At 37.7% G+C, this 27,273-nt stretch overlaps 1 protein-coding gene across 5 annotated transcripts in view; it reads left to right on the forward strand.

Moving 5' to 3' along the window:
- Positions 1–27,273, forward strand: part of LOC139153516 (cytosolic phospholipase A2 gamma-like) — a 42,805-nt gene that overhangs the window by 6,657 nt on the left and 8,875 nt on the right. Inside the window, exons 1-12 of one of the 5 annotated variants that reach the window (XM_070727543.1) lie at positions 4,286–4,489; positions 4,894–5,092; positions 8,027–8,135; positions 8,776–8,916; positions 12,195–12,248; positions 14,139–14,198; positions 14,610–14,735; positions 17,346–17,471; positions 19,062–19,169; positions 22,244–22,398; positions 24,464–24,632; positions 25,543–25,949. In XM_070727543.1, the coding sequence (XP_070583644.1) occupies positions 4,341–4,489; positions 4,894–5,092; positions 8,027–8,135; positions 8,776–8,916; positions 12,195–12,248; positions 14,139–14,198; positions 14,610–14,735; positions 17,346–17,471; positions 19,062–19,169; positions 22,244–22,398; positions 24,464–24,632; positions 25,543–25,700 (1,554 nt within the window). In that variant the 5' untranslated portion in view covers positions 4,286–4,340 and the 3' untranslated portion in view covers positions 25,701–25,949. Of the gene's footprint in view, positions 1–4,285; positions 4,490–4,893; positions 5,093–8,026; positions 8,136–8,775; positions 8,917–12,194; positions 12,249–14,138; positions 14,199–14,609; positions 14,736–17,345; positions 17,472–19,061; positions 19,170–22,243; positions 22,399–24,463; positions 24,633–25,542; positions 25,950–27,273 lie in introns of those variants that run through there. The other 4 variants (XM_070727542.1, XM_070727541.1, XM_070727539.1 and 1 more) reach the window with 4 other exon arrangements.

Here is a 27,273-nt window from a genome sequence, read left to right on the forward strand (position 1 = left end):
ACAAAGGCTGGGAAACTCTGAGATAGGTGACTAGGCTAGTCTCTCTCTCTCTCTTAGTTCCAGAAAGGAAGCAGTGGTGTATATGATTTCTGAAAAATGTTTCCAAGAAAATTGCAGGTAATTGATCATTCAAAAAGAGAAATAATATTTTACACTGACTCAGAATATACAGTTTGGTTTGTTACATGAAATTAGTGAAAATGATTTATCAATAATTATTTATGGTTTTATTTAGTATATGTATCCAGCTAATTGCATATTTTTAAATTAACAAGCCATGCTGAAGTATATTAGAGGTTAGCAAAATGTATAAACCAGTGGTGGTATTCAGCCAGTCTATCACATTGCATTTACTTTTTATTTATTTTTATTAATTATTTATTAATGAAATTTCTATGTCACTGTATTCCTCAGACTCACGGTGGCTCACAACAAAATAATACATAACATGTAGAAATCGAAATTTAAAAACATACTAAAACCCCAATTTCTTAAAAAAAACAGTCACTCATATTCAGGCAAACAAACATAAATTCATTCATTGGCTGGGGCTAGATGTTGGTCTTAGCATCCCCAAGCCTGTCAGCATGTTCTTGCAGAAGATGGGGAAGGTAGGGGCAGTGCAAATTTCTGGAGGGAGTTGGTTCCAAAGGGCCGGAGCCACCAAAGAGAAGGCTCTTCCCCTAGGTCCCACCAGGTGACATGAGGCAGAAGATGGTGCCATAAGTAATCTGGTCCAATGCCATGTAGGCAGGGGTGGGCTACTGCCTGGATGGGAGGGGGAACGCAGTGGGGTAGCAAAAATGGAGCTCCACCCCAGAGCACTCAATTTGAACTGAAAGATATTGAAAGAAAATGCAGGGCATCCTGCATAAGCCACACCCACAATGTGGTAGTAAAAATTGTGGTAGCCCTTCACCGCATGGGTGTACTTTGGGAGGCCATGACTGCTCGCGCAGCTGCAGTTTGTACCATCTGAAGTTTCCAACTGTTCCTCTCCCATGTAGAGAGCATTGCAGTAGTCGAACCTCAAGGTGATAAGGGCATAAGTGATGGTGAGAAGAGACTCCTAGTCCAAATAGGGTCACAACTGATGTACCAGGTGAACCTGGGTAAACGTTCCCCTTGCCATAGCTGAGAGATGGTATTTTAAGCTCAGCTGTGGATCAAGGAGGATGCCCAAGTTACACACCCTCTCTGAGGGGAGCAAAAGCTGTCCCCCAGGGTAGTGGATGGACAGGTGGGATTGTCCTTGGGAAGCAAAACGCACAGCCACTCTGATTTGTCAGGGTTGAGTCTGAGCCTATTAACACACATCCAAACCCTCACAGCCTCCAGACATTGGCACATCACTTCCACTGCTTCACTGAATTTATCCACATTTTTGAGCCTGTGCACATGTTCAGAAGGCTTTGCGCATGCTCACATTTTCAAACTGGTAGAGAAGGTAAGGGAATACTACCCTTAAAAGCCAATTTAGTTTAAGTAAAGAAACACTGGCTCTTCAATTAACAATATTAATCTCTCTCCATGTCTTTCTGTCACCTTTCTAAAAAAGTAAGAGCTATTCTTGTAACTTCACACTAATTTCATTTATCTGGAGAAAAGAAACACAAGACAGTGTCATTTCACACCAAAGTTACAACAAAATAATTCCCAGGGAATTCTATGATCTTATGCTAAAATAGCCAGTGTTAAATAGTGGAAGAATCAGTGGAATTTCATACTGATGCTGCATTCCTTTAATTTTTGAATTCATGTTTGCTGATTAAATAAATTTAAGCTATTTTTATCTTCTAGTAATGTGGCTTGCAAATAATTAGACATGGTATTTGGTAATTGACATATTGTTAGGGAAAAAAACCAAAACACACACAGAGCTCTGTATAAAATCCAAAAAAACTTTTATTGTCAGGAAAAAGAAAAATAGATAGACAATTGGTTTGTCTATTAACCGGTTATGCATAAGCAGGATCACAACACAGGCTAGCTGTTACTGTGATACCATGCCATACAATGAGTTAGAATATATATAGTGTTTGATATGATATCGCCTCCCTCTATTCTTCTTTCCAAATACAGTGATATCTCATCTTACAAACTCCTTGTCATACAAACATTTCGAGATACAAACCCAGGTTTAAGATTTTTTGCCTCTTCTTCCAAACTATTTTCACCTTATAAATCCAAGCTGTCAGCACTGGGATGTCCCACCTCCAGACTTCTGTTGCCAGCAAAGGACCTGTTTTTGTGCTGCTGGGATTCACCTGAGGCTCCCCTCCATGGGAAACACCACCTCCGGTCTTCCGTGTTTTTGTGATGCTGCAGGGGAATCCCAGCAGTGCAAAAATTGGTGCTTCGCTGGCAACGGAAGTCTGGAGGTGGGGTTTCCCAGCGAGGGGAGTTTCAGCAAAATTGCAGCATCACAAAAACACGGAAGTCCAGATGTGGAGTTTTGAGGACTTCTGTGTTTTTGCAATGCTGCAATTTCGCTGAGGTTCCCCTCGTTGGAAACCTCACCTCCAGACTTCAGTTGCCAGCGAAGCACCCATTTTTTGCACTGCTGGGTTTCCCCTGCTGGGATTCCCGCTGCAGCATCACAAAAACTCAGAAGTCTGGAGGTGGGATTTCCCATGGAGGGGAGCCTCAGGAGAATCCCAGCAGTGCAAAAATGGGCGCTTTGGCTGGCAAAAGGGGTGAGTTTTGGGCTTGCATGCATTAATCACTTTTCCATTGATTTCTATGGGAAACATTGTTTCATCTTACAAACTTTTCACCTTACAAACCTCATCCCGGAACCAATTAAGTTTGTAAGATGAGGTATCACTGTATGGTCTTGTTTTTCTGTGCTTGCTTCATATTTCATCATAGTTCTTCAGAACTATCTATCATGTTGTTTTTCCCTTTTCCATGAATGTTTCCTGGCCTGGAACATAGGGTTATCTCTTCTTTTGCAGTCTTTCCTGGCAAGGCCCATTCTTCTTCCTCAAACAAAGTTCAGAAGTTTACTACGGTAATAAGAGTGAGTTTTATATCTAGGTCTTATATGCCTAGGCCCTATAGGTATTTCTTACACCTATTCATGGTGTTGTGGTTGGCTTATGGCCAGCTCCTCTGGTAACAGATTTTGAACCAGATGAGCCAGGTCTGTTAGATCATCGGAGACCTGTGTGGTTCTCGGAGGGTTCAGACCATGAGGGGGAAGGAGAGATGGAAACTGAAGGTACTGGAGAGATAGAGGTGGAGGCCCCTGCGGTGCCTGTGGAATCCCCAGTTAGACCCTTATCTGGATCAGATGAGGAGCAGGGGATTAATGACCCCATCTTAAATGTGTGGGTGCGCAGGATTATGGGACAACAGGAGCAGCTGCACAGACACAGAACAAGATCCTAATCACAGTTGGGAGATTTTGTGGGAGAGCTCTTTGTGGGAGTTATCATTTGTGGTTTAACAGAGACAGAGAAACAGATCAGGAGTTTAGTCTCTAAACCAACATCTTGTGTCATCAGAAAAACCCAGCTTTCGGACAATTGTGTTTTGAAAGACTGTAGCTCTTGAAAAATAGAGTGAGCATCTTTGCTGCAGCTCAGTTTGGAGGCATTCTTTACAAACCTTGGGGGAGACATTCGTTATCGGCTTGGCAGATAACCCTCAATCCTTTGGTCATAAACAGACATTCTACTGCCACTATTGTGTCTCTCAGCCAATTTTTAAAGCAATATATGTTGTGTTTCGGAAACCTCCAGTCCCTGTGTGTGCTTTTGTCTTTCTTTGCTGCTCATCCAGCCCATCAGGCAGAATATATGGTGTTCTGTCTGGGTCACTCCAGAAGCCAATACCAACCCAAAAAGAGAAGCCAGACACACTGGTAAAAGGCAAAGGCAGTTTATATAATTCAAGGAAAACACAGGTAACAGAAAATGTCCTTACAGACAGGAAAAACGCTGGAACTTCAAATATATACACGAAGGGAATAGTCCATGAAGCAATACCAGATTCTTGCTGCCAAGACGAAGCTGTAGATAGCAAACATACGCCTCCCACGAGTTTTCCAGACTGCGAGGCCACAAGCCAAGATCAGAGACGCTGAGAATCAAAACAGGTCACCGCAACTCCAATTGATAACACTCCACATGGCTTCAAGGCCTTGCCTGCCTTTTAAACCCTGCTGATGAGGACCACACCCAAACCCAGCTGTTTCTAATTCAATGGTGAAAATATGTCTTTAACTGCTCCTTTCGTTGCTGTGAACGTCTCTGTCTCATGTCAATGACAGCTTGTGCGTCATCACCTAATGACTCCAAGCTACTGGCTGGGGAGAGCCGCCCCCCGGGGCTCTCATGCTGTTCTCCTTCATCCCATTCCTGACTCTCCTCTCCCCCATCCAACTGATCAGCCCCCTCCTCTGCGCTGTCATCCTCCTCCGGGCATGGAGCCAGCAGAGACACAGCTGGTCCCGGAGCAGCCTCAGGCTGAATCACAACATATGGTAATTGACATTTATTATGGGATACATTTTAGGGGATACAGTCTTCTTAATTAATGCATAAAACATTGTGTAGCATTCATATATAAGCATGCATTGCACAAATATACATTGTATATTAACATTGTTAAAAACATGCTTTCAAAGCCTTCTTGAAAGCTATATTTGTATTCCTATTTTCTATGAGTAGAGAATTTCCTTACAATTATCTCTAAAATTGTTAGTGAACTATATGTTTTCTGTAATATTTATAATTCTGATAATTTTATTTTTACATGAATGTAGCTTTAGTTCTCATCAAAACTAACATCAGATTTCAGATTCCTTATTTTATAGCATAAGCTATTAATAAATCCCTTGTGTGTGATTTTCGTGTACTAAAGATATTTGGCTTGTTCTTTTTAAAGGTGCCTGCCAAATTTATACAAAAATGAAGATTGGTCAGAAGAAATAGAGAATTTGAGCAAATGTCATCTTGAAAATCTTGTACAAGGCCAATGGGATATTAATAAAGCAATAAAAGCTGTTCTAGAGGCTACAGAAGATGAATGTTACTCTCTCACTGATTTCTGGTCCTATTTTCTTGTGCATAGACTGTTAAACAAGGTGGGTGGAGAACAATATTCAGATTTCTTTTATAGTTAAAACAAATGAGTAACTTATTTGATTCTGGGTCCCAGAAAGGGATGATCTAACCCGATGTCCTAGGGGTTTAACAGATTTATCAGATTAACAGCATTGGAAGGGACCTTGTAGGTTAGCCTTCAGTCTCCTAACCATCTTAGTAGCTCTTCTCAGTGCTCTTTCTAGAGTCTTTTTTAAAGTAATCTTTTTATAGTATGGTAACCAAAACTGGAAGTTGTATGCTAGGTATGGTCTTATTTAAGGCTTTATATAGTGGTATTAGTTACTCATTTGATCTTGATTATATCCCAATTAATTCATGCATCTGTAGGCTTATATTTATGAAAGCATGTTCATGAAATAATGTAATATGGTATAATGATATAATATTTATTTATTTATTTATTTGTTTGTTTATTTATTTGTTAAGCATATACAAGGTAGTAGGTATTGCTATAAACATAAATATTAGCAAGGTAGGTACTATGATGCATTACATTATGCATAATGTAATGAATGTTATCTATAAATAGGAGCTTTTAACAGGAGATGTTCCTGATGATTTGAGAATGGCCAGTGTTGTGCCCATCCACAAGAAGGGCAGTAGAGAAGCAGCTAGTAATTACAGGCCAGTTAGCTTGACATCAGTTATAGTTCAAATGATGGATACTCTACTCAATCAGCACCTTAAAAACAATAATTTATTGGACCCAAATCAGCATGGCTTTACTGAGGGCAAATCATGTCAGACTAATCTCATTGATTTCTTTGACTATGTCACAAAAGTGTTGGATGAAGGTGGTGCCGTGGATATTAGTTTAATGTTTCCAAATGTAAAATAATTACTTATGGGTGAACCGAACTCACACAATTCAGGTCCGTACCGAATTTTATGGTGTTCGGTACCCCGGACCCGAACTCGAAATTTTTTGAAAATCCGTGCCGAAGTTCGGGATTGGTTCGGGCAGCGTGGCGAAGTGGCAGAGTGGCGGACTAATGGACAGCCTTCTTCTTACCTTAAGCCATGCGGTCTCTAGACATCAAGGTAAATGAAAGGCTGGGATTGGCTATGTGCCCTGCTGACCACTCATTGGCCAGCAGTATGCATGTCTTGCATTGGTCCCCAAGGACACCTGACCTGCCTCTATAAAAGGCAGCACCTTGCTCTCTAGCCCCATTGTGAGAGATAACAGCTAGGGAAAGTGTGTGTTACTTACTGAGAGGGAGAGATAGATTAGCTTTCACTTTGTTTCTGCTGCAAAGAAAGAGACACCTCAAAGACTCTTCATACAAGTTGAAGAGACAACAAAACTTTGGTGAGTGAAGAAGAAAAAAACGGGGGGAGGCATGGGAGGGAGACACTTCCACTTTTACATGAAGTGAAGAAGAAAAAAACGGGGGGAGGCATGGGGGGAGATACTTCCACTTTTACATTTTTAAAAAGTGTTTTCTTTCATTCATTTTGTGTACAAATGCATGGAAGGGCACAGGGACATTCTGCCTTTCCTTTTCCTATGCAAGACAAAGACACTAGTGCTCTCTCTAAATGTAATTTTGGGTCAACCTCAGGGACACCTTCTTTCTCTGCCTTTCCTTTTTCTGTGTAAGCTGAAGCCTCAAGCTGTTACTACTGGTCACAGCGGCCAGAGACCGATGGCGCCACAGAGCGCATGGCCTCCCATCACACGGGATTACTGTTAAAAAGGTGATGCCTGCAGCATATTGAATTCCTGGGTAAAATCTGGCGAGTGGCTGCTGTTGCCTCCTCCTGCTACTCGGCGTCCCTGTTCACCCTCCTGCAAATTTAATTTGTGTGGGCAAGCACAGGGCTGCGCTGTCTTCCGCGGCTCTATTTTTTAAAAAAGTTTGGAGTTTGGTTCGGGTTTGGGTTCAGGGTTCTGTGACGTCATCCGGATTTTTTTTAAAGTTCGCCCAAATCCGCCGAACCCGAACTTCGTTGGGTTCTGCCCATCACTAAAAATAATGCATTTGGGCAAAAAGAATCCACATTCTGAGTATTGTATTGGCAGTTCTGTGCTAGCAAAAACTTCAGAAGAGAAGGATTTAGGGGTAGTGATTTCTGACAGTCTCAAAATAGGTGAACAGTGCAGTCAGGCGGTAGGGAAAGCAAGTAGAATGCTTGGCTGCATAACTAGAGGTATAACAAGCAGGAAGAAGGAGATTGTGATCCCGCTGTATAAAATGCTGGTGAGACCACATTTGGAATACTGTGTTCAGTTCTGGAGACCTCACCTACAAAAAGATATTGATAAAATTGAAAGGGCTCAAAGACGGGCTACAAAAATTTATTTATTATTCTATTTATTTATTTATTTATTATTTGGATTTGTATGCCGCCCCTCTCCGAAAACTCGGGGCAGCATACAAAAATGGTGGAAGATCTTAAGTATAAAACTTATCAGTAAAGATTTCATGAACTCAATCTGTATAGTCTGGAGGATGGAAGGAAAAGGGGGGACATGATCAAAACATTTAAATATTTTAAAGGGTTAAATAAGGTTCACGAGAGAAATGTTTTTAATAGCAAAGTGAACACAAGAACAAGGGGGCACAATCTGAGGTTAGTTGGGGGAAAGATTAGAAGTAACGTGAGAAAATATTATTTTACTGAAAGAGTTGTAGATGCTTGGAACAAACTTCCAGCAGACGTGGTTGGTAAATCCACAGTAATTGAATTTAAACATTCCTGGGATAAACATATATCCATCCTAATATAAAACAGGAAATAGTATAAGGGCAGACTAGATGGACCAGGAGGTCTTTTTCTGCTGTCAATCTTGTATGTTTCCATGAGCTTTATTTCTCCCTGCATGTTATAAATCAGTGCAATATATTCCTTAAGCAATGAACAGTGAAAAGGAAAAAAATAATTAAATCAAAATAAATTTATTTCAGTTTGAGGAAGAAAAATTGTCTGAGCATGCTGGATCTTGTGAGAATGGAAAAAACCCATATCCTATCTATGCAGCTGTGAACAAGCATACGTATCAGAATCCAAATGCAGGTAAGTGTGTTTGTCTATATACCCAATTTTTGCTGTTTATAAAACAAAAACAGTTCAAACCAGAAGTTCTTACTTGTTAAAATCCCAAAGTCTAACCCCCCAAAAGAAACAATTGTTCAAAGCTTCTAAATGAGACATTTTCGAATAACCATGTTATATTTATTAACTAAATAGGTATATTCAGATCAGAAATATATTGGTGATTTATGTCTCACAAAGTGCAGCAAACATCTGTAATAATAATTATGCAGTTAAACTTTTCCATTGGCAATATCTTAGTCACAATAAAGTAACTATAACTGAATGTCATTTCCAGTTCTTTTCTATGCACATCTGGAAAAAAATAGTTATAATCCCATGGTTACACTGTTGGATCAGAATGTTTACATGCTGTAAATAAAAGTTAATTTCTTCTCTAGCCTGTTTATTTCTACAGTTAATGCTATGTTTTTTAAAAGGGAGAATTAATAGTCTGTGTCCAGATGGCATGGTTCTAAATTGTGTAAGGCATTTATCTTAATCATAATCTTGGCCTCTGTAGTCTTGGGTGAAGTCCAGGTCTGGACAATGTAATAATTTTAATTTTACCAATTTTATTAGAATGATAATTTTTGCTTTTTTTCTCCTGTAATATTTTTAGGTACCTGGTTTGAGTTTACCCCTCATGAGGTTGGAATTCCTGGACTAGGGACATACGTAGATAGCAAATACTTTGGGAGCATATTTCAAAATGGGCAACTGATCAGAGAAAAAAGAGAAAAAAATATTTGCTATTTGCAAGGTATGTCATATCTGAAATATTTTTCCCTTGAAACAAAGGAACAATTTTTGCATTTGCATTGTGTTCCATTCCTGTGCTTTTATATTTGCCCAACCAGCTCAAATTTAAGCTTTATTAGCTAAAACAACATTAAAAGCAGGAATCGATTTTTTGAAAGTTCAGGGATTATTTTTCTCTGTTGCAAAGTTATCAGATAAAGCTGCTGAGAAAGGCCCTAGTTTCATAGCTCCTGGCATTCCAGCAAGATTAGAGAGACAAAGTCATAGCATATTTATTTATTTTATTTATTTATTTTGTCCCATACATAATACACATTGAAGAGAAAGATATGTAATAATATAAATAAACAAAAGAATAGAAGATAAGATATAAAAGTATAGGTGAACATATTTGAAATCAGCAAACATATAATAAATCAGCTCACCACATTTTTGACAGGCACTTAGATTTTTGCAAAGGATTTTGTACAAAGCAGGAAATAGATTTTTAGGGAGCTTTTTCTAAAGCCCCAGATCTAACACAGAGTCCATGAAAGCAACATAGACTCTCCACCCATAATTTTCCAAGATCCTTTGCTTTTATACTTGCTAGGAGTGGCCACAATCTCATAGAGTTAAACCAACAAATTACTTCCTTTTACCATATAAGTGTTTTTGTCTGCTTTGCAACCTCCTAAATCTAGCATCTAAGAGTGGCTTATCCACTCTTTTTGCTCTCCTTCATCATCATCTGATTGGGACCAATCCCCTAGTGACATATCTGTCCCCTCTGGTGGTTCCCCAGGTTCATCCAAATCTATTTCTCCTTCACTCTCACTCTCTACATCAGCTGGCAACCCCACTGGCCCAGGGTATCTAGAGGGGCCCGGCTCATCCTCCTCAGAATCTAATATTACCAGAGATTAAAAAGGAGCACTCACAACACATAGCTACTTAATAAAAATGTAGAGAGGGAGAGACAGAGCTAAATAGGCAAGAAGATACAGATGAAGAAAATTGTGGAACTTCCATCAATCTCAGAAGATGATAGGGGAATGCTGAATAATAAGATCACCCTAACAGAATTAAGGAAAGTCAAAGACAATTTGAAGAATAATAAGTCTCCTGGCCCAGATGGAATACCTCCTGAATTATATAAGGCAACTCAAAATTCACTAGAACCAATAATGTTGGAAATACTAGATAAAGAGAAACTTTCCGAATCCTGGAAGGAGGTGTATATCAATTTAATACCTAAGGATGAAACAAATAAGCAAAAAATTCAGAATTATAGACCAATATCCTTATTAGATACAGGTTGTAAAATTTTGGCTGCAATCATGGCAAATAGACTAAAAAAAATTCTAAGTAAATTTATTCATTCTGACCAAAACGGTCCTATTAAGTTAAACTTTCCCCCAAAAATCATTAGATAAAACAATTCACAAATTTATATGGGCCAAAAAGAAAGCTAGAATTAAATTAAGGTACCTTCAGGATCATAAAACAAGAGGAGGAATGGGACTGCCTAATTGGAAGCTATATCATCAAGCAACATCTATGACTTAGGTTAAAGACTGGAGACAGGAGACTCTGAGACAGGAGAACTCTAGGATGGGAGGGCTTTAATTTAAAGTTCGATTGGCACTCTTATTTATTTGATACAAAATAAAATCATATAATTTCTTTAAGCAACACTATATAAGGAAAACATTAATTGAAATATGGTTTAAAATTAAAAGACAACAATACGTTCAAATACCAAAATGGATGTCATCAACCGAAACCATAATTTACCCCAAAACATTAGATATAAATAAGATATTAACATATGAACAATTGTTGAATGATAACAATCAATTGTTCTCAAAACAAGAGTTACAAAACAAAGGGATTGCCATAGAATGGATTCATTATTTGCAAATAAAATTTAAGTACAGCGAAGACAAGAATAAAATAGGATTCCAACAAAAAAATGAATTAGACAAGATATTATTTGGCCTCAAAGAAAAGCTTGTTCCTAAGTTCTTCCTTAACTATGAAATGTTAGAAGACCAGGTCAAAGGTTCTATGTTAGCATGGGCCCAAAATTTCAATTACACTATCGACTTAGACAAATGGGAAAAAATATGGACTATTAATTATAAATTAACAATATCATCTACCCATAAGGAAAACATTTAAAAATATTTTAGAGGTGGCATTTGCCACCTGCATGTTTATCTAAAATGTACCCAAGTATATCGCCGAAATGTTAGAAATGTCAAAAGTAAATTGGAACATATTACCATGCATAGTGGACCTGCCCATTGGCAAAAAGTTTTTTGAATAAAATTAAAACTTTTTAGAGCAAATAACTGGTCAACAAATCTCTTTGAAACCAGAACTGTACCTACTTGGCATTATTAAACAAAAAATATCTAAGGAAGATTGATACTTAATAATACATATAATTACAGCTGCCAGACTTGCTTATGCACAGACTTGGAAATTAAACAACCTCCCCTCAACACTAAATTTAATTTAAAAAATTACAAAATTGCAGAGATGAACAAGATGGCATTGGAAATACAAAAAGAGACAATACTGAATTCTACCAAACTAGGAACAGATGGTATGATTGGGTTAATTTAAAAAAAAAATTAAAAGCCTAAATATCTATAACACAGTCAAATCTCTCACAATCTGAAAATATACAGGGGGGAAAATGTAAGCAATCTTGTTACTCCTTTTGTTTACTCAATAAAATTGTTGTGTAGCAAATAATTTTTGACTATTTATGATTTAAGTAATATGATTGAAATTAATAAAGATTAAGATTTAGTTAACAATATATAACATAGCAATGTAAAACTAGTAGGCTGATAAAATAAAATGTTAAAAAACTGTAGCAATAATGTCAACGGGTATGTTGGCAAATGTGTAAATTGTTGAGTGTTTAAGATTTGATGTATAATTGTAACTATGAAAGATGATATCTATATGTTTGTATAGGTCGTGTTTTGTTTTTGTTTCTTGTTTCTGTTTGTTTTGTGGTATTTATGTATTTTTCTTAATGTAAATATTTAATAAAGATTATTTTAAAAATGTAGAGAGGGAACATGCCGCTGAAAATTTAAAATATGTAGCTCAAATAAATCATTTAATCAGGAGTTTTCTGGAATAAGTTGTTTAAGAACATAACCAAGAGCCATTAATAATAATGCTCTGTTTTATATGGTGGAATGTTGTCCTTTTAAAACAAATGGATCTCTTGCAAACACTACATTATAATATGGGAGGTATTTTCTTTATTTTTAGGTTTATGGGGAAGCGCCTTAGCAGGAGAACATGAGATTTCAAAGACTATATCAGGTATTGTTCTTTTTGTGTTTGGATTGGTGTGATATTAGTCCATGAGTCAGGGAAGATCACAAAAAAATCATATACATGCTGAGTTATATATATTGAGCCAACTGTCTCTGCTTTCCAACCTTAGAACCAGGGGTAGGTTCCAACTTACCTCACTTCCGGTTCACTTCCTCCCATGCTGTGTGGCTACACCACATGGCTGTTTGTGTGCATGCGCAGTGCAAAACCCCATATTTTTTAAAAAAATAAAATGCCAAAAACAAGATGGTGACTGCATGCACAGTGCCAGAAGCTTGGCTTCTGCGCATGTACAAAAGAAAAAAAATCATTTTTTAAAAAAAGATGGCAGTTCCCACAGACCGGCATCGACTGATCCAGTTTGGAGATATCATCATAAAGTCATTGGCGGGCTGCTACCAGTTCGTCTGAACTGGAAGGAAGCCACCTCTGCCTAGAATCTATGGTAGCAACTTTCAAATCATTGAATTCCATTATCTGTAATCCCATAGCTAAGGCTTATGGATGTTGAACTATAAAAAAATCTGGACAGCATAGTTGTGTTTACCCTAGTCCTAAGGAGTAAAAGATATGGAAGATATTTCATAGATTGCCAATAGAAGAAAATATATGTAGCTCAAAATTGAACTGTGGAGACCTTGGTTTACCTTTAACTTATTTTTTCCTTGTTTCATTGCCTAACTAATTTATTTATTTATTTATTTATTCATTCATTCATTCATTCATTCATTCATTCATTCATTCATTCATTCATTTATTTATTTATTTATTTATTTATTCGATTTGTATGCCGCCCCTCTCCGAAGACTCGGGGCGGCTCACAACATGTAACAACAAATCAGAATAATCTAACAATTTTAAAATGTTTAAAGATTTAAAAGACCCCATATACTAACAGACATACACACACGCATACCATATATAAATTAAACATGCCCAGGGGGAGATGTTTCAATTCCCCCATGCCTGACGACAAAGGTGGGTTTTAAGGAGTTTACGGAAGGCAGGAAGAGTAGGGGCAATCCTAATCTCCGGGGGGAGTTGGTTCCAGAGGGCCGGTGCCGCCACAGAGAAGGCTCTTCCCCTGGGGCCCGCCAACCGACATTGTTTAGTTGACGGGACCCGGAGAAGGCCCACTCTGTGGGACCTAATCGGTCGCTGGGATTCGTGCTAATGTTATTCTCCAAATATAATAAGCCAACAATTGCATTCTCCACATATGTTTTTATAACCTCTTTCTTTCTATAATTATTGTAGTTATAGATGGCAAACAAGGTCAGCTTTAATTAAATGCCTTTCTAGTAGAAAATAGACTGATTCTAAGTTTCTGTTTTCTTGTTTCTGCTATAATTTTTCAGTGTTGGGTATAATATATAGTATATACCTGGGGATTTGGACCCCTTTGGGGGTTGAACGACTGTTTCACAGGGTTCACCTAAGACCATGGGAAAAGACAAAGTTCCCATAGTGTTAAAAACTAAAGCTTTTATTCTGGAACATGTTTTTACAATCTGACCAATCAGGCATTTTCAGTGGGGGTGTCCCTCTGACCTTCCTGCCAAACAGCTTAAAGCTCTGTTGGGAGAATTGGCACTAGGCTTATGGTTGGGGATCGCCACAACACCAGGAACTGTATTAAGGGGTCACAGCATTAGGAAGCTTGAGAACCACTGGTATATAGGATAGTAGAATTCCAAGATTTACACAAATAAGTGTCAGAGAGGTATTATGGTTAAAATAATCAATTATAGACAGAGTTCAACATTTGGCAACATGTTGACTAGAGCATCTTTCTGGTTGTTGAAAACTTATTGCAATATTGTGCTAGAAAAAGTAAATTGTTATACCTAACAATATATTTGTTTATCTTTTAAGATGCTTTAACATATTTTGGCAAATATGAGAGATCAGAGGACATTACTTCAAAAGATTTAGGTGAGATTTATAGCAAATATGTCCCTTTCTTTCACTTCGCCTTCTCTCTCTCCCCCTCCCCCCTCCCTTGGTAGCATTTCCTGCTGCACTGTCTGTTTTTTTCAAATTAAGCAAATGCTCATCTGTAGCAATAGAATTCATGGATTGGTTTGTTACCTCAGACTAATATCATGGGCTGAGAGAGAATGGCTGGTTGTTTTGCTTAAAGCAGGCCTAAATCTGTTTTAAGACTTAGTCTCTAGTCTGGTGTTTCTAGCCTGGTGTCTTAAACATCACTGGAGCTTTTTAAGAGACTGCCATTTAACTGATAGGGTCTCCTGATTGAGCAGGAGATTAAATTAGTAACATCCAAGGTCCTTTCCAAATCTATTATTCCATTAATCTGTTATTCTTATCTTTTCAATTGTCAAGAAACAGATGTTAAAAAATTAAATATGCTCTATGAATGCTATCAGACAGTCCTGGAACTGCAGTTATTGGAATCTACTGATAAAGAAGGACTAGATAAACTTGATCACCTAGAAAATATCTTGAAAGGTAGGTTATTATAAATCCTAAATAAAAATAAAGGTTTTATTTGTTTTTTCCAATGCACTTAAATTTCTACAACATATAAAACATTACAAAATAGACAGCAATATTAAGAAGGAAAATTATATGGTAAGGAAAGATGCAGAGTAATAAAAATGAAAACAAAGATAGTTTCCAAGGTTTTTTTAATAGTTACATATGTAAAATATATTAATTTTTAAAATCTAAATTCAATTAAATTTTTTAATAAGCATGATATCCACACAGGAACAAAGTTAGACAATGTCTTTTTCTTTAATCAAGGTAGATTAAAGAACTACTTGAGTCAGTTCTATTAACTTCAGCACTCATTCTTCCAGTGTGGGAATCTGTAAATATCCTTGAGCATACAAATGGAATTACCAAATGGAAAAAAAATCACAGTTTTTTTTTCTTTAGCCATCAAAGCTAAAACCTCTCCCTATGATTTTAATTGTATATTTATTTTAAGAATACTCTGAATTAGGTACATAATTAATCCTGAAATGTTTTTATTTGTATATATATATGTATGTGTGTGTGTGTTTGTTTTGGGTAGTTTCATTCAATTTCACCTATTTATTTAATTCCATTCCAATATTGCCTGATTCTACAGTTCAGCTATCTAATAGACCAATTCTAGAATATATTATTATTATTATTATTATTATTATTATTATTATTATTATTATTATTGTTATTTAGATTTGTATGCTGCCCCTCTCTGAGGACTCTGAGCGGCTATAGCAGAGATTCCAAATTTTCTTGTTTCAAAGCATCCTGACTAATTTTGAAATTTTTTCATGGAGCTCTTAGAGAAAAAATAGTACTTATAGTTTTAGAGTTGTGGTACATGGGTTAGTAGTTCATGTAAAATCCAAAAGAGTACGACATTATTGTTTTTCTCTTGAAAATTTAAAATATCCCCTGGCATTCATTATTTTGAGGCAACACAATACATAGATTGAGCTTCTTTTACTCATGGAATAAAGAGTTGGAATATCACATAAATGTCAATAGATCAAAGGGTTTTTTTAATTGGTTCTTTTAATAATGATAATCTCTCAAACAACTCTTTAAAGACTCCTACTCAGAAAGGATGGGATATTTATTAATATATTTATTTATTTGTTTATTTATTGAATTTGTATGCCGCCCCTCTCTGAGGACTCGGGGCAGCTCACAACAGGTCAAAAAACAATAAACAGTTTACATAACTAAAAAATTCAATTAATATAACTAAAACGTTAAAAAACAGTGATAGAGTTAAAATCATCCATTACTATTCACACATCGAAACTAGAGTCTAATGGCCCCAAGCCTGATGGAATAAATAGGTCTTTAAGTTTTTACGGAAGGCGAGGAGGGTGGGGGCAGTGGAAATCTCTGGAGAAGCTGATTCCAGAGGACCAGGGCCCCTACAGAGAAGGCTCTTTCCCTAGGTTCAATGATGGGTATAATGACTTTGAGCATTTTATAGGAAAAAAACCAGGGCAAACAGATTCTATGCATCCTGGAGTTGGGAGCAGGGTCGGAATGCAGAAGCAAACAAAATCTTACAGGGACTTATCCTTTCCTGAATATCCATGTCTTCAATGCATGTCAAAATCATTATTGTAGGAGGTGGTTTAGGGAATAGTGTTCCAAAGGGAAGACAACTTACAACAATTTAACAATGAGGGTGCCCAATAAGGATTTCTAAGAGGACAATGACCCTATGAAAATATGTATTATGTATTGTATACCCTCCCTGCCTCCCACAAGGTTTTAAAGACCCATCTTCACCAACAGACTTGGGGTTGCTAAGTTTAACATCTAGCCCTGTCCAATGAGTGAATTTATATGTATGATTGGGTGGATTTGACTGATTAATTTTAATTGTAATTCGGATTTTAGGATGTTTTAGATTTAGATTTCTAATGAAATCTAAATGAGATTGAGTTGACCAAACTGCCCTAAATTTAAGGAGAAGGGCATAGAAATCTAACAAATAAATAAAATAAATAAAAATAATTATCATCTACCTGATCCAAAGGAAAATAAAATTTTTAATAAACCAGAGTATATTCAAAAGCAAGTGCCATACAATATAAATATTGCATAAGTCATTTGATTTAAAATTTATTTATATTACAATAATATACGGTAATCCAGAAAACTGAAATTAACTTCAGGCCTAAGAAACCAAAATTCCCACCCATTAGAAGAAAACTCATTTTAAAGCTTTGAATAGTCTATAAATGATTCAAAATAAAGAAATGTATTCAAGATCATTGAATAAAATTTGATACTATCTGTTAAAAATAGTTCCCATTTACAGTTACTAATTGCAATTTTAATTGATCCAGCTTTCTTTTAAACTGAAAAGCGTTTAAATATTTAAATAATTAGTAATTATTTTCTGTCTGTTATGCTGAAACTAAATCATTGAAATGAAAGTCTTGTTGATTTAGATGAACAGAATTTACTTGCCATCTTAAAATGCTTCCTTACTAGCCCAAAACATATGTAAATGTAAATGTACTTCATACATGGAATGTGCTTATTGAATAAAAGCTGCTTAGTTCACTAAAATTCCCATCTTCCATTTCCATAAAGATTATAATTCCAGCAAAAGCTATCAATTGGTCAGAGAGATGCGTGAGACCTGGTATTCTGCAGATGAACAGAGTAAAAAGGAAAATCACATGACTTTATTCCAAACTTTGGATGCTGATTTTGGAGGCAAGTGGTTGTCATATTGCTTCATTATGGATCTCTGGATCTCTTAAGGCAATCAGAATTATGGAGTGGCAAAAAGAATAGTATCTGAGAAAGAGTAAACAGGAAAACAGTTACCGTACTATCCTCAAACATTTTAAACAGGGACGCCCAATCAGAGTCTTTCAAACTGTTGGGGAAGTGAACCAGCTGGCTAGGTGGTCATGTGATAGGGTAGTTGTATCTAGGCGGGCTTGGCCAATTTAAAAGTCCATTAAACAATGCACACAAATTAAACTTTAATTTGTTTTGCTCCTGGAGGATTTCATTTGCTTTTGTTTTCATGTCATTCTTCTGGTTGTTCTTTTTACTAGATCATATTTTCAGAGGGAGATATATATATATCTCCCTCTCCCATCCTCCCTCTCTCTCTTTTCTGGAAACAGGGGAGGTGAATAATCTGTGCACCCTATTTTTCATTCCGCTTCCAGCAACATACTGTCATTTTCACCTGTTTTTGGCCTTCTTGGGTGTCTGTGCCAGGGGACCTACCTAGCTGCTGGTTCGCTTCCTCTTGCACCATGTTGTGCCACAAAAAAACAGCATCTGTGCATGAACACATGTGAAAGCAAAATGGTGGTGCCTATGGCATTGCCAAGAGTGTCAGTTTGTGGGTGTGGCCAGCTGGCCATCACTGGCAGTTTGATGAGTTAGGGGAAATTCCTGCTATTGGTTCTAAAAAACTGGTCCAAACTGGCAGGAACCCATCTCTGGTCTTTGGGCCCCATTTTTCATCTCCTCCATATCTAGAATGTCTCTGCAGGCCAAAATTGTTGGCCTTACATTTCTGTTCCAGTGCATGGGGCTTGCAAAGGTAAGCCCTGCACTCATCTGAAGGGTGGGTGGGATAATGTGGGCAGGTCCGTAGTGTGAGAACCCATGCCTTAATGATTATCCATACTGCATAGCTTCTTTAATGTTTTGTGTAATTTTTTAAATAAATGTACAAACCACCTTACAGGTTCTTGGTAGCAAACGATGAAACATAAGATAAGACCCATGTTTAAATCTTTTAAGTATTAGAAAACAAAATTACAAATATGGTAAACAATAATAAAATGGCGTTGGTCTCTCCCTAGTGTTTTACTAAAGGCCTTCTGAAAAAACTGGGTTTTAACAAAACATAGTTAAAAAGGCTTTATGGAAGACTGATATTTCATTATCATGGCAATTTAATTAAAATGGTCTATTCTAAGTGAATAATTAACAACATTTTTCAACATTTAACATTTTTCATAAGGATTCCAGTAGGGCTCATTGTGTAATTGGGAGAAGTGAAGATATTTTTTTTATCCTTCTGTGACTATAAATTGCAATAGAATAATCAGCATGCTTTTTGTTGAAGGCTGGCAAAACAATAAATATATTCCATATATTTTTCATTTTCATATTTTATATTCCACTTCTTTATTTTCTAATATTTAGTACCATGTGTTAGAAAAGTAACATCCAAGCTTCCATAGATTTTTTTTAAATGAATCAGGAATAGCTGGTGTTTCAACTCTTTATAAGTTTATCTTTTTCATCCCTCTCTCTCCCTGTCATTTCTTTTAGATTTTACCAATGACTTCAATAAGATGTGCCTTAAAATGGTAAAAAAAACATGTTTATGCCTTTTAAATTGGACATGGGGAAACATCAATAATTTCCTGTACCATTGTTGTAAGTTTTCATCCTTATTTAATTTCTCATTTTTTATACTGTATATCTGTAAGATCACAATTGAGAAAATTATAGCGATAGGAATATCATTTTGACTTAAAGGGAATAGAATAGAATAGAATAGAATAGACTTTTATTGGCCAAGTGTGTTTGGGCACACAAAGAATTTGTCTTGCTGCATATGCTCTCAGCGTACATAAAAGAAAAAACATACATTTGTCAAGAATTAATATTAATATTGTAGAGATCTATTTCAGTATGGGAAGTATGTAAATGTTATTTAAGAACGTAATGTCAGTGTTCTTGATTAAACCAGGGGCCTGAGCCAAAATGGCCCAAGCCCCAGCCGAGCCGGCGGACCCTGCCTAGGAAGGCAGGGAAGTAGCAGTGGAGGCTGCTACCGACAAAAGGGGGTGCCAAGAAGACTGACCCACGCTGCGGTCCTTGGTCCCGTGGAGGAGCAGGGCCCACACACCCCTCTCCCACTGAGGAAGGCCCCTCCGAGCCCACGGAGCATTCCCCCCCGGGCCCCAAGAAGGGCTGACTCCCCAAGGCAGGCAGAAAGTGTCCAGGGGCGGCCTTCCGCTTGTGCCTCTGAGGGGAAGTGCACGCCACTAACGGCCAATTACCCCCCCCCACACACACAAAGGCCAATGCACCTTCCACAGCGGCCCCCTCGGTCCCGAGGGGACGCCAAAACCCCCCGACACCCGGCAATGAGCAATGGACCAGGGGCCTTCCCGCCGGACGACGGCCAAGCTCTGCAACCGCAAACCACAGGCCTCTGATGAGGCTCCAAAATGGCGGCCGCACCACGAGGCCGCTCCAAAATGGCTGCGAGAGCAGACACCCAGCCGAGTGTCTGCTCAGGTCAACTGTCCGGACAAAAAGGCTGAGCCCGGGCCTGCCCGCCCTTTAATAGGGCTGGCAAGCCCCGCCCGGACACGTCATCAATCAGGCCACCCTGGCCTGATCCTCAGCCGAAGTCTCGTGATCTCGCGAGACTTCGGCCGAGAAGCAACATGGCGGCTACGCCATGTGTCCTAGTGTCTTCCCGAGCCTCCTGCAAAAGGCGCCGGTGAGTGAGGTCCACCAGCGCTATTTCTGCAGTTCTGATTATCCTTTGAAGTCTGTGTCGGTCTTGTTGGGTTGCAGAAACAAACCAGACAGTTATAGAGGTGCAGATGACAGATTCAATGATTCCTCTGTAGAACTGTATCAGCAGCTCCATGGGCAGTTTGAGCTTCCTGAGTTGGCACAGAAAGAACATTCTTTGTTGTGCTTTTTTATGATGTTTTTGATGCTAGGTGACCATTTTAGGTCTTGAGATATGATAAAACCTAGAAATTTGAAGGTGTCTACTGTTGATACTGTGTTGTCTAGTATTGTGAGAGGTGGAAGGATGGAACGGTTTCCCCTAAAGTCTACCACCATTTCTACAGTTTTGCGTGTGTTCAGTTCTAGGTTGTTCCGGTCACACCACAAGGATAGTTGTTCAAGCTCTCATCTGTATGCAGATTCATCACTGTCTTGAATGAGTCCCATCACTGTTGTATCATCTGCAAACATCAGTAGTTTAACAGATGGATCATTTGAGATGCAGTCATTAGTGTACAGAGAAAAGAGAAATGGAAATGGTGAGAGTACACAGCCTTGGGGGGGGGGGGCTGTGCTAATTGTACACGTATCTGATGTGATTTTTCTTAGCTTTACCTGCTGCTTCCTGTCTCTTAGGAAGCTTGTGATCCACGTACAAGTGTGTTCAGGTACCACTAGCTGATTTAGTTTGGTTAAGAGAATGTCCAGTATGATGGTGTTGAATGCTGAACTGAAGTCTACAAAGAAGACTCTAGTGTAGGTCATTGGAGATTCAAGATGTTGAAGGATGTAGTATAGAGCCATATTAACAGCGTCATTCTTTTGATCTATTTGCTCGGTATGCAAATTGCAAGGGATCTAACAGTGGATCTGTGATGGTTTTCAAATAGAACATCACTAGCCTTTCAAAGGTTTTTATAACTACAGATGTTAGAGAAACTGGTCTGTAGACATTTAGTTCCTTGATGGAGGGCTTCTTCAACACTGCGTTTGAAGCAGGAAGGAACATAGCACAACTCTAGCGATTTGTTGAAGATTTGGGTGAAGATGGGGGCCAATTGGCCAACACGGACCTTTAACCAAGAAGGAGTTATCTTGTCTGTGCCTGGTGCTTTTCCAGGCTTCTGTCTGTGAAATAGATCGTTCACTTCCTTTTCTGTGATCACTAGGGGTTGTAAACCCAATGGGATGGGTTCAGTTGTAGAAGATTTGGCTGTTAGTGGGTGTGTCTGGGATGGAGGTTGTGCAGATAGGTGGTTGTGGTTTCTTTTCAAACCTACAGTAGAAGATATATACTGCTTCATAGTGCTTTACAGCCCTCTCTAAGCAATTTACAGAATCAGTATATTGCCCCCAACAATTTGGGTCCTCGTTTTACCCACCTCGAAAGGATGGAAGGCTAAGTCAACCTTGAGCCAATGGTATAATCTTGCATTAAAAACACAGCATATATGCATCTTGGGGTTATCATCAAAAAAAATTCTTATTTGCCTTCTATTTCTGTGTTCTTATAGAAGAACTGGAAAACACTCAGTATAGGAAATTTTGCACTGGATGTCATCTAATAATGTATGTAAACAATAAAAGAAGGGAAAGAGAGAAATGAGAAGCAGACAGGATTTCTCAAAGTAGTACCAATGAGGAAAATAATACCTGTTCCCTTTTGAGTTAAAAATGTACCTGTCCAACAAATTTCAGAAAAATTCTCCCATCTAATTGATTACTTTTGTAAGAGTATGGTCTTTAAGTTCTCAATGCTCTAAGCATTGCATATTCACAGCAGTGCTTCTACAGGAATGCTCTCTATCTACTGCACAATTGCACACATATGTTCTCCTGTTACTTGCTGTTAGACAATTCAAGTTAGATTAGATTTCAGTTAAAATATTTAGTGATGTCAGGTTTCTTGCTAGAACAACTTTATTCATGTGTATAAAGAGCTATCACTGATGTTCTGTTTCATTTCATATGATTAGCTGATGTTGAATCTCCTGAACTCACAAGTGATCCCATCATATCTTTGATTGATGCTGGTCTCACTATAAATACAGCATATCCATCAGTTCTGCGTCCTGAGAGACAGGTGAAGTTGATTCTGTCTTTTGACTGCAGTGCTGGAGATCCTTTTCTGGTAATTCATTTAAAATAAAGAAACCATTTTATATGCCAAAATTCAGTTGAAGAATAACACTCCCATGATTCAGCAAGATATACTATATTGTTTGGAGTATAAGACACACTCCCCCTTAAAAGGCTGAAAATTTGGGTGTATCTTATACTCTGAATGTAGCCTCATCCACCAACCATCCATCACCCTTCAGCCTCTGTGAGTCCTCTTCCTGGTTGCAGATTGTCACAAACAATAGATGTGGAGAGGGGCGGCATACAAATCTAAATAATAAATAAATTTTGGGGCTCCGACCTCACATTTTCAGCTTCCAAATGCTCCATTTGAGAGCTGATCAAGTCTGTAGGAATCACCAAGGCATTTCACCACCAATCACCACTTCTGCACATCGTGTTTTCTGCCTCTGCACATCGTGTTTTAGGCCTCCACACATAGAAACATAGAAACATAGAAGTCTGACAGCAGAAAAAGACCTCCTGGTCCATCTAGTCTGCCCTTATACTGTTTTCTGTATTTTATCTTAGGATGGATATATGTTTATCCCAGGCATGTTTAAATTCAGTTACTGTGGATTTATCTACCAGGTCTGCTGGAAATTTGTTCCAAGGATTTACTATTCTTTCAGTAAAATAATATTTTCTCATGTTGCTTTTGATCTTTCCCCTTGTTCATGTGTTCACTTTCCTATTAAAAACACTTCCTCCTGGACCTTATTTAACCCTTTAACATATTTAAATGTTTCGATCATGTCCCCCCCTTTTCCTTCTGTCCTCCAGACTATACAGATTGAGTTCATTAAGTCTTTCCTGATAAGTTTTATGCTTAAGACCTGCACTGTTCACCCATTTTGAGACTGTCAGAAATCACTACCCCTAACTCCTTTTCTTCTGAAGTTTTTGTTAACACAGAACCGCCAATACAATACTCAGATTGAGGATTCCTTTTCCCCATAGTCAAAGAAATCAATGAAATTAGTCTGACATGATTTGCCTTCAGTAAAGCCATGCTGACTTGGGTCCAATAAGTTATTGTTTTTTAGGTGCTGATTTATCCTCTTTTTGAGTAGAGTCTCCATCATTTTAACTACAACTGATGTCAAGCTAACTGGCCTGTAGTTACCAGCTTCTTCTCTACTGCCCTTCTTGTGGATAGGCACAACACTGGCCGTTCTCCAATCCTCAGGAACATCTCCTGTTAACAGGGATTGGTTAAACAAATCAGTCGGGGGGGGGGTAGCAATGACAGATCTGAGTTCTTTAAGAACTCTGGGGTGGATGCCATCTGGACCCATTGCCTTATTGGACCCGCATCCCATTTTTTACCTTTGTGGCATTCCATTTTGGACAGTGATCGGTAATGATGTGCTTTGGTGATTGTCTGAAACAATTTGAAACAGAGTGTTTTGAGGTTGAAAGCACAAGGTGCAAAGCCCAAAATCTGAACTGCTGCTGCCTTGTCTTAACACTTCCGCGTTTTGCCTCTTTTACTCACTGGAGCTCCCTCTGATGATCACCTGTGCTGTTGAAACTGCTTAGCAACCACAACAAGGTACATGTGAGTAAAGCCTGTGTGTGTGCACATGCACTCACAACTAGTGGACTTATGTGCTGAAGGATGCTGGTAGGCAGAAGCAGAATCCACTCCCTGGTTTTCCTCCCCCAAACTAAGCTGTGTCTTATGCTCCAAAAAATATGGGTATCTTATTTGTTTTAAAATGATACTTGAAAAGTAATGTAGATAGGACAAAATTAGATAAAATCTCATCCTGATATTTCCTTGGCAGTGCTGTAGCTACCTCTTAATAATTTCTTTTCCTTAAATTATATAGTTCTATGGGAGAACCTTTAGTACAATTTTTTCATATTCTGGTATTATCTAATTCTGATGAAGTTTTGGCATTACTATACTATTGAAGGAAATCATGATAAATTATTTTCCTCTATCCAAGATTGAGTTCTTAGAGAATCTAGGCTCTTGATGAAACACAAGAAATAACTATAAATATTCATTCTAATTAACCAGCAACTACTTCTTTTTATTAATGTTTTTTTCTTTCCTCATTGGCTAGACAATTAAAAAAGCTGCTGAATATTGTGAAGCACATGCAATTCCATTTCCAAAAATAGATGAGAATGCATTACAAGATCTAGATAATCTATCAGATTGCTACATCTTCAGAGGAGAACACATGCCAACTATTATACATTGTCCATTATTCAACAAAACCAACTGCCCAGGTAATCTGTAAATGAGAATCACTTGATAAAAAGGTGAAAAAAGTATTGGGGACAAATAATATTGAATGTGTCACATTTGCTGAACCCAACCAGGGAAAAAAAATTAGGAAAGAGTTGCCTTAATGGACATGCTCACAGTTGAGGCAGGAAGTTTGTGTTTTCAGTCTTGCAAGATTCTATAAATTTAGCCATGCAGTAAGACGGAGTTAGTTTATTTTGTCACATTTCCTGTCTGGCTTACCTGGGAGATTTGACAGGCCTGAAGAAGACCTTCAACATCCCTTTATAAAAATCTTTTAGCAATTTTTGGCTTTATAAGGCTTTTTAACATATTAATTGTAGGCTTTTCTACATATTAAAAATTGGAGAGGTTCCAAAATAAGCCAAGCAAATGAGCATGTTTTCTTACTCCCAAATATGAAGGAACAATATACTTCAAGAAGCAGCTTAAACGGGGTGATTTGTCAGGTTGCTGCTGCAATGTAGTGCCCCTTTGAAAAGCAGCACTAATTGCTACTGTTGTCACTAATTATTTTCATTTAATTGTATACTTTCCAAACAAAATTTATTTATTTATTTATCTATTTATTTATCTATCTATTTATCTATTTATTTATCTATTTATTTATCTATTTATTTATCTATTTATTTATCTATTTATTTATCTATTTATTTATCTATTTATTTATCTATTTATTTATTTATTAGATTTGTATGCCGCCCCTCTCCGTAGACTTTACTTTATCCAATAAATATTAAAGCTAATTGAAACCTAATGATGTTTATTTTGTTAGACTATAACAATTACTCTTGGTAAAATATAAATTTCTGCTAGAATTCAGATAATATATGAACTCTGTGCCCCCTAATTAATATATTTTTTTTAAAAAAAATTCTGTCTCATTTTTAGGTGAAATTGCTGAATATAGAGAACAATTCTCCACTTTCAAGTTGAGCTATTCTGCTGAAGATATTGAAAAGTTGCTTATTGCAGCAAAGAAGAATGTAGCAAATGTTCAGCAAAAGATTCTGGAGGAAATCAAGCACATTGTAGGCTCTCCCTCATAAACTGCTGAAGCAAATGTTTCCCTTTTTATAATAATATATTAGAAACATAGAAACATAGAAGATTGATGGCAGAAAAAACCTCATGGTCCATCTAGTCTGCCCTTATACTATTTCCTGTATTTTATCTTAAGATGGATATATGTTTATCCCAGGCATGTTTAAATTCAGTTACTGTGGCTTTACCAACCATGTCTACTGGAAGTTTGTTCCAAGGATCTACTACTCTTCCAATAAAATAATATTTTCTCATGATGCTTTTGATCTTTCCCCCAACTAACTTCAGATTGTGTCCCCTTGTTCTTGTGTTCACTTTCCTATTAAAAAGACTTCCCTCCTGAAACTTACTTAACCCTTTAACATATTTAAATGTTTCGATCATGTCCCCCCTTTTCCTTCTGTCCTCCAGACTATACAGATGGAGTTCATGAAGTCTTTCCTGATACGTTTTATGCTTAAGACCTTCCACCATTCTTGTAGCCCGTCTTTGGACCCGTTCAATTGTGTCAATATCTTTTTGTAGGTGAGGTCTCCAGAACTGAACACAGTATTCCAAATGTGGTCTCACCAGCGCTCTATATAGTGGGATCATAATCTCCCTCTTCCTGCTTGTTATACCTCTAGCTATGCAGCCAAGCATCCTACTTGCTTTTCCTACTGCCCGACCACACAGCTCACCCATTTTGAGACTGTCAGAAATCACTACCCCTAAATCCTTCTCTTCTGAAGTTTTTGCTAACACAGAACTGCCAATACAATATTCAGATTGAGGATTCCTTTTCCCCAAGTGCATTATTTTACATTTGGAAACATTAAACTGCAGTTTCCATTGCTTTGACCATTTATCTAGTAAAGCTAAATCATTTACCATATTACAGACGCCTCCAGGAATATCAACCCTATTGCACACATTAGAGTCATTGGCAAATAGGCAAACCTTCCCTACCAAACCTTCCCCTATGTCACTCACAAACATATTTAAAAGAATAGACCCAGAACAGAGCCTTGTGGCACACTGCTTGTAGCCTTTCTCTGCTCAGAATACTCGCCATTAACAACAACTCTTTGATGTCTACGCTTCATACAGCTGCAAATCCACTGAACTATCAAGGGATTAAGTCCAATCTTCACTAATTTATCTATCAGCTCTTTATGTGGAACCATGTCAAAGGCTTTGGTGAAGTCCAGATAGGCAATATCCACGGCACCACCTTCATCCAACACCTTTGTGAAATAGTCAAAGAAATCAATGAGATTAGTCTGACATGATTTGCCTTCATTGGTTTTTTTTATTGGACCCAAATCAGCATGGCTTTACTGAAGGTTAATCATGTCAGACTAATCTCATGTATTTCTTTGACTATATCACAAAGGTGTTGGATGAAGGTGCTGCCGTGGATATTGCCTATCTGGACTTCAGCAAAGCCTTTGATATGGCTCCACATAAAGAGCTGATAGATAAATTAGTGAAGATTGGACTTAATCCCTGGATAGTTCAGTGGATTTGCAGCTGGCTGAAGCGTAGACATCAGAGAGTTGTATTGATTGACAAAAAGCTTGTTCTCCTACAGAAAAC

This window comes from Erythrolamprus reginae, chromosome Z (genome assembly GCF_031021105.1).
Source record: "Erythrolamprus reginae isolate rEryReg1 chromosome Z, rEryReg1.hap1, whole genome shotgun sequence".
NCBI classification, from domain to species: domain Eukaryota; kingdom Metazoa; phylum Chordata; class Lepidosauria; order Squamata; family Dipsadidae; genus Erythrolamprus; species Erythrolamprus reginae.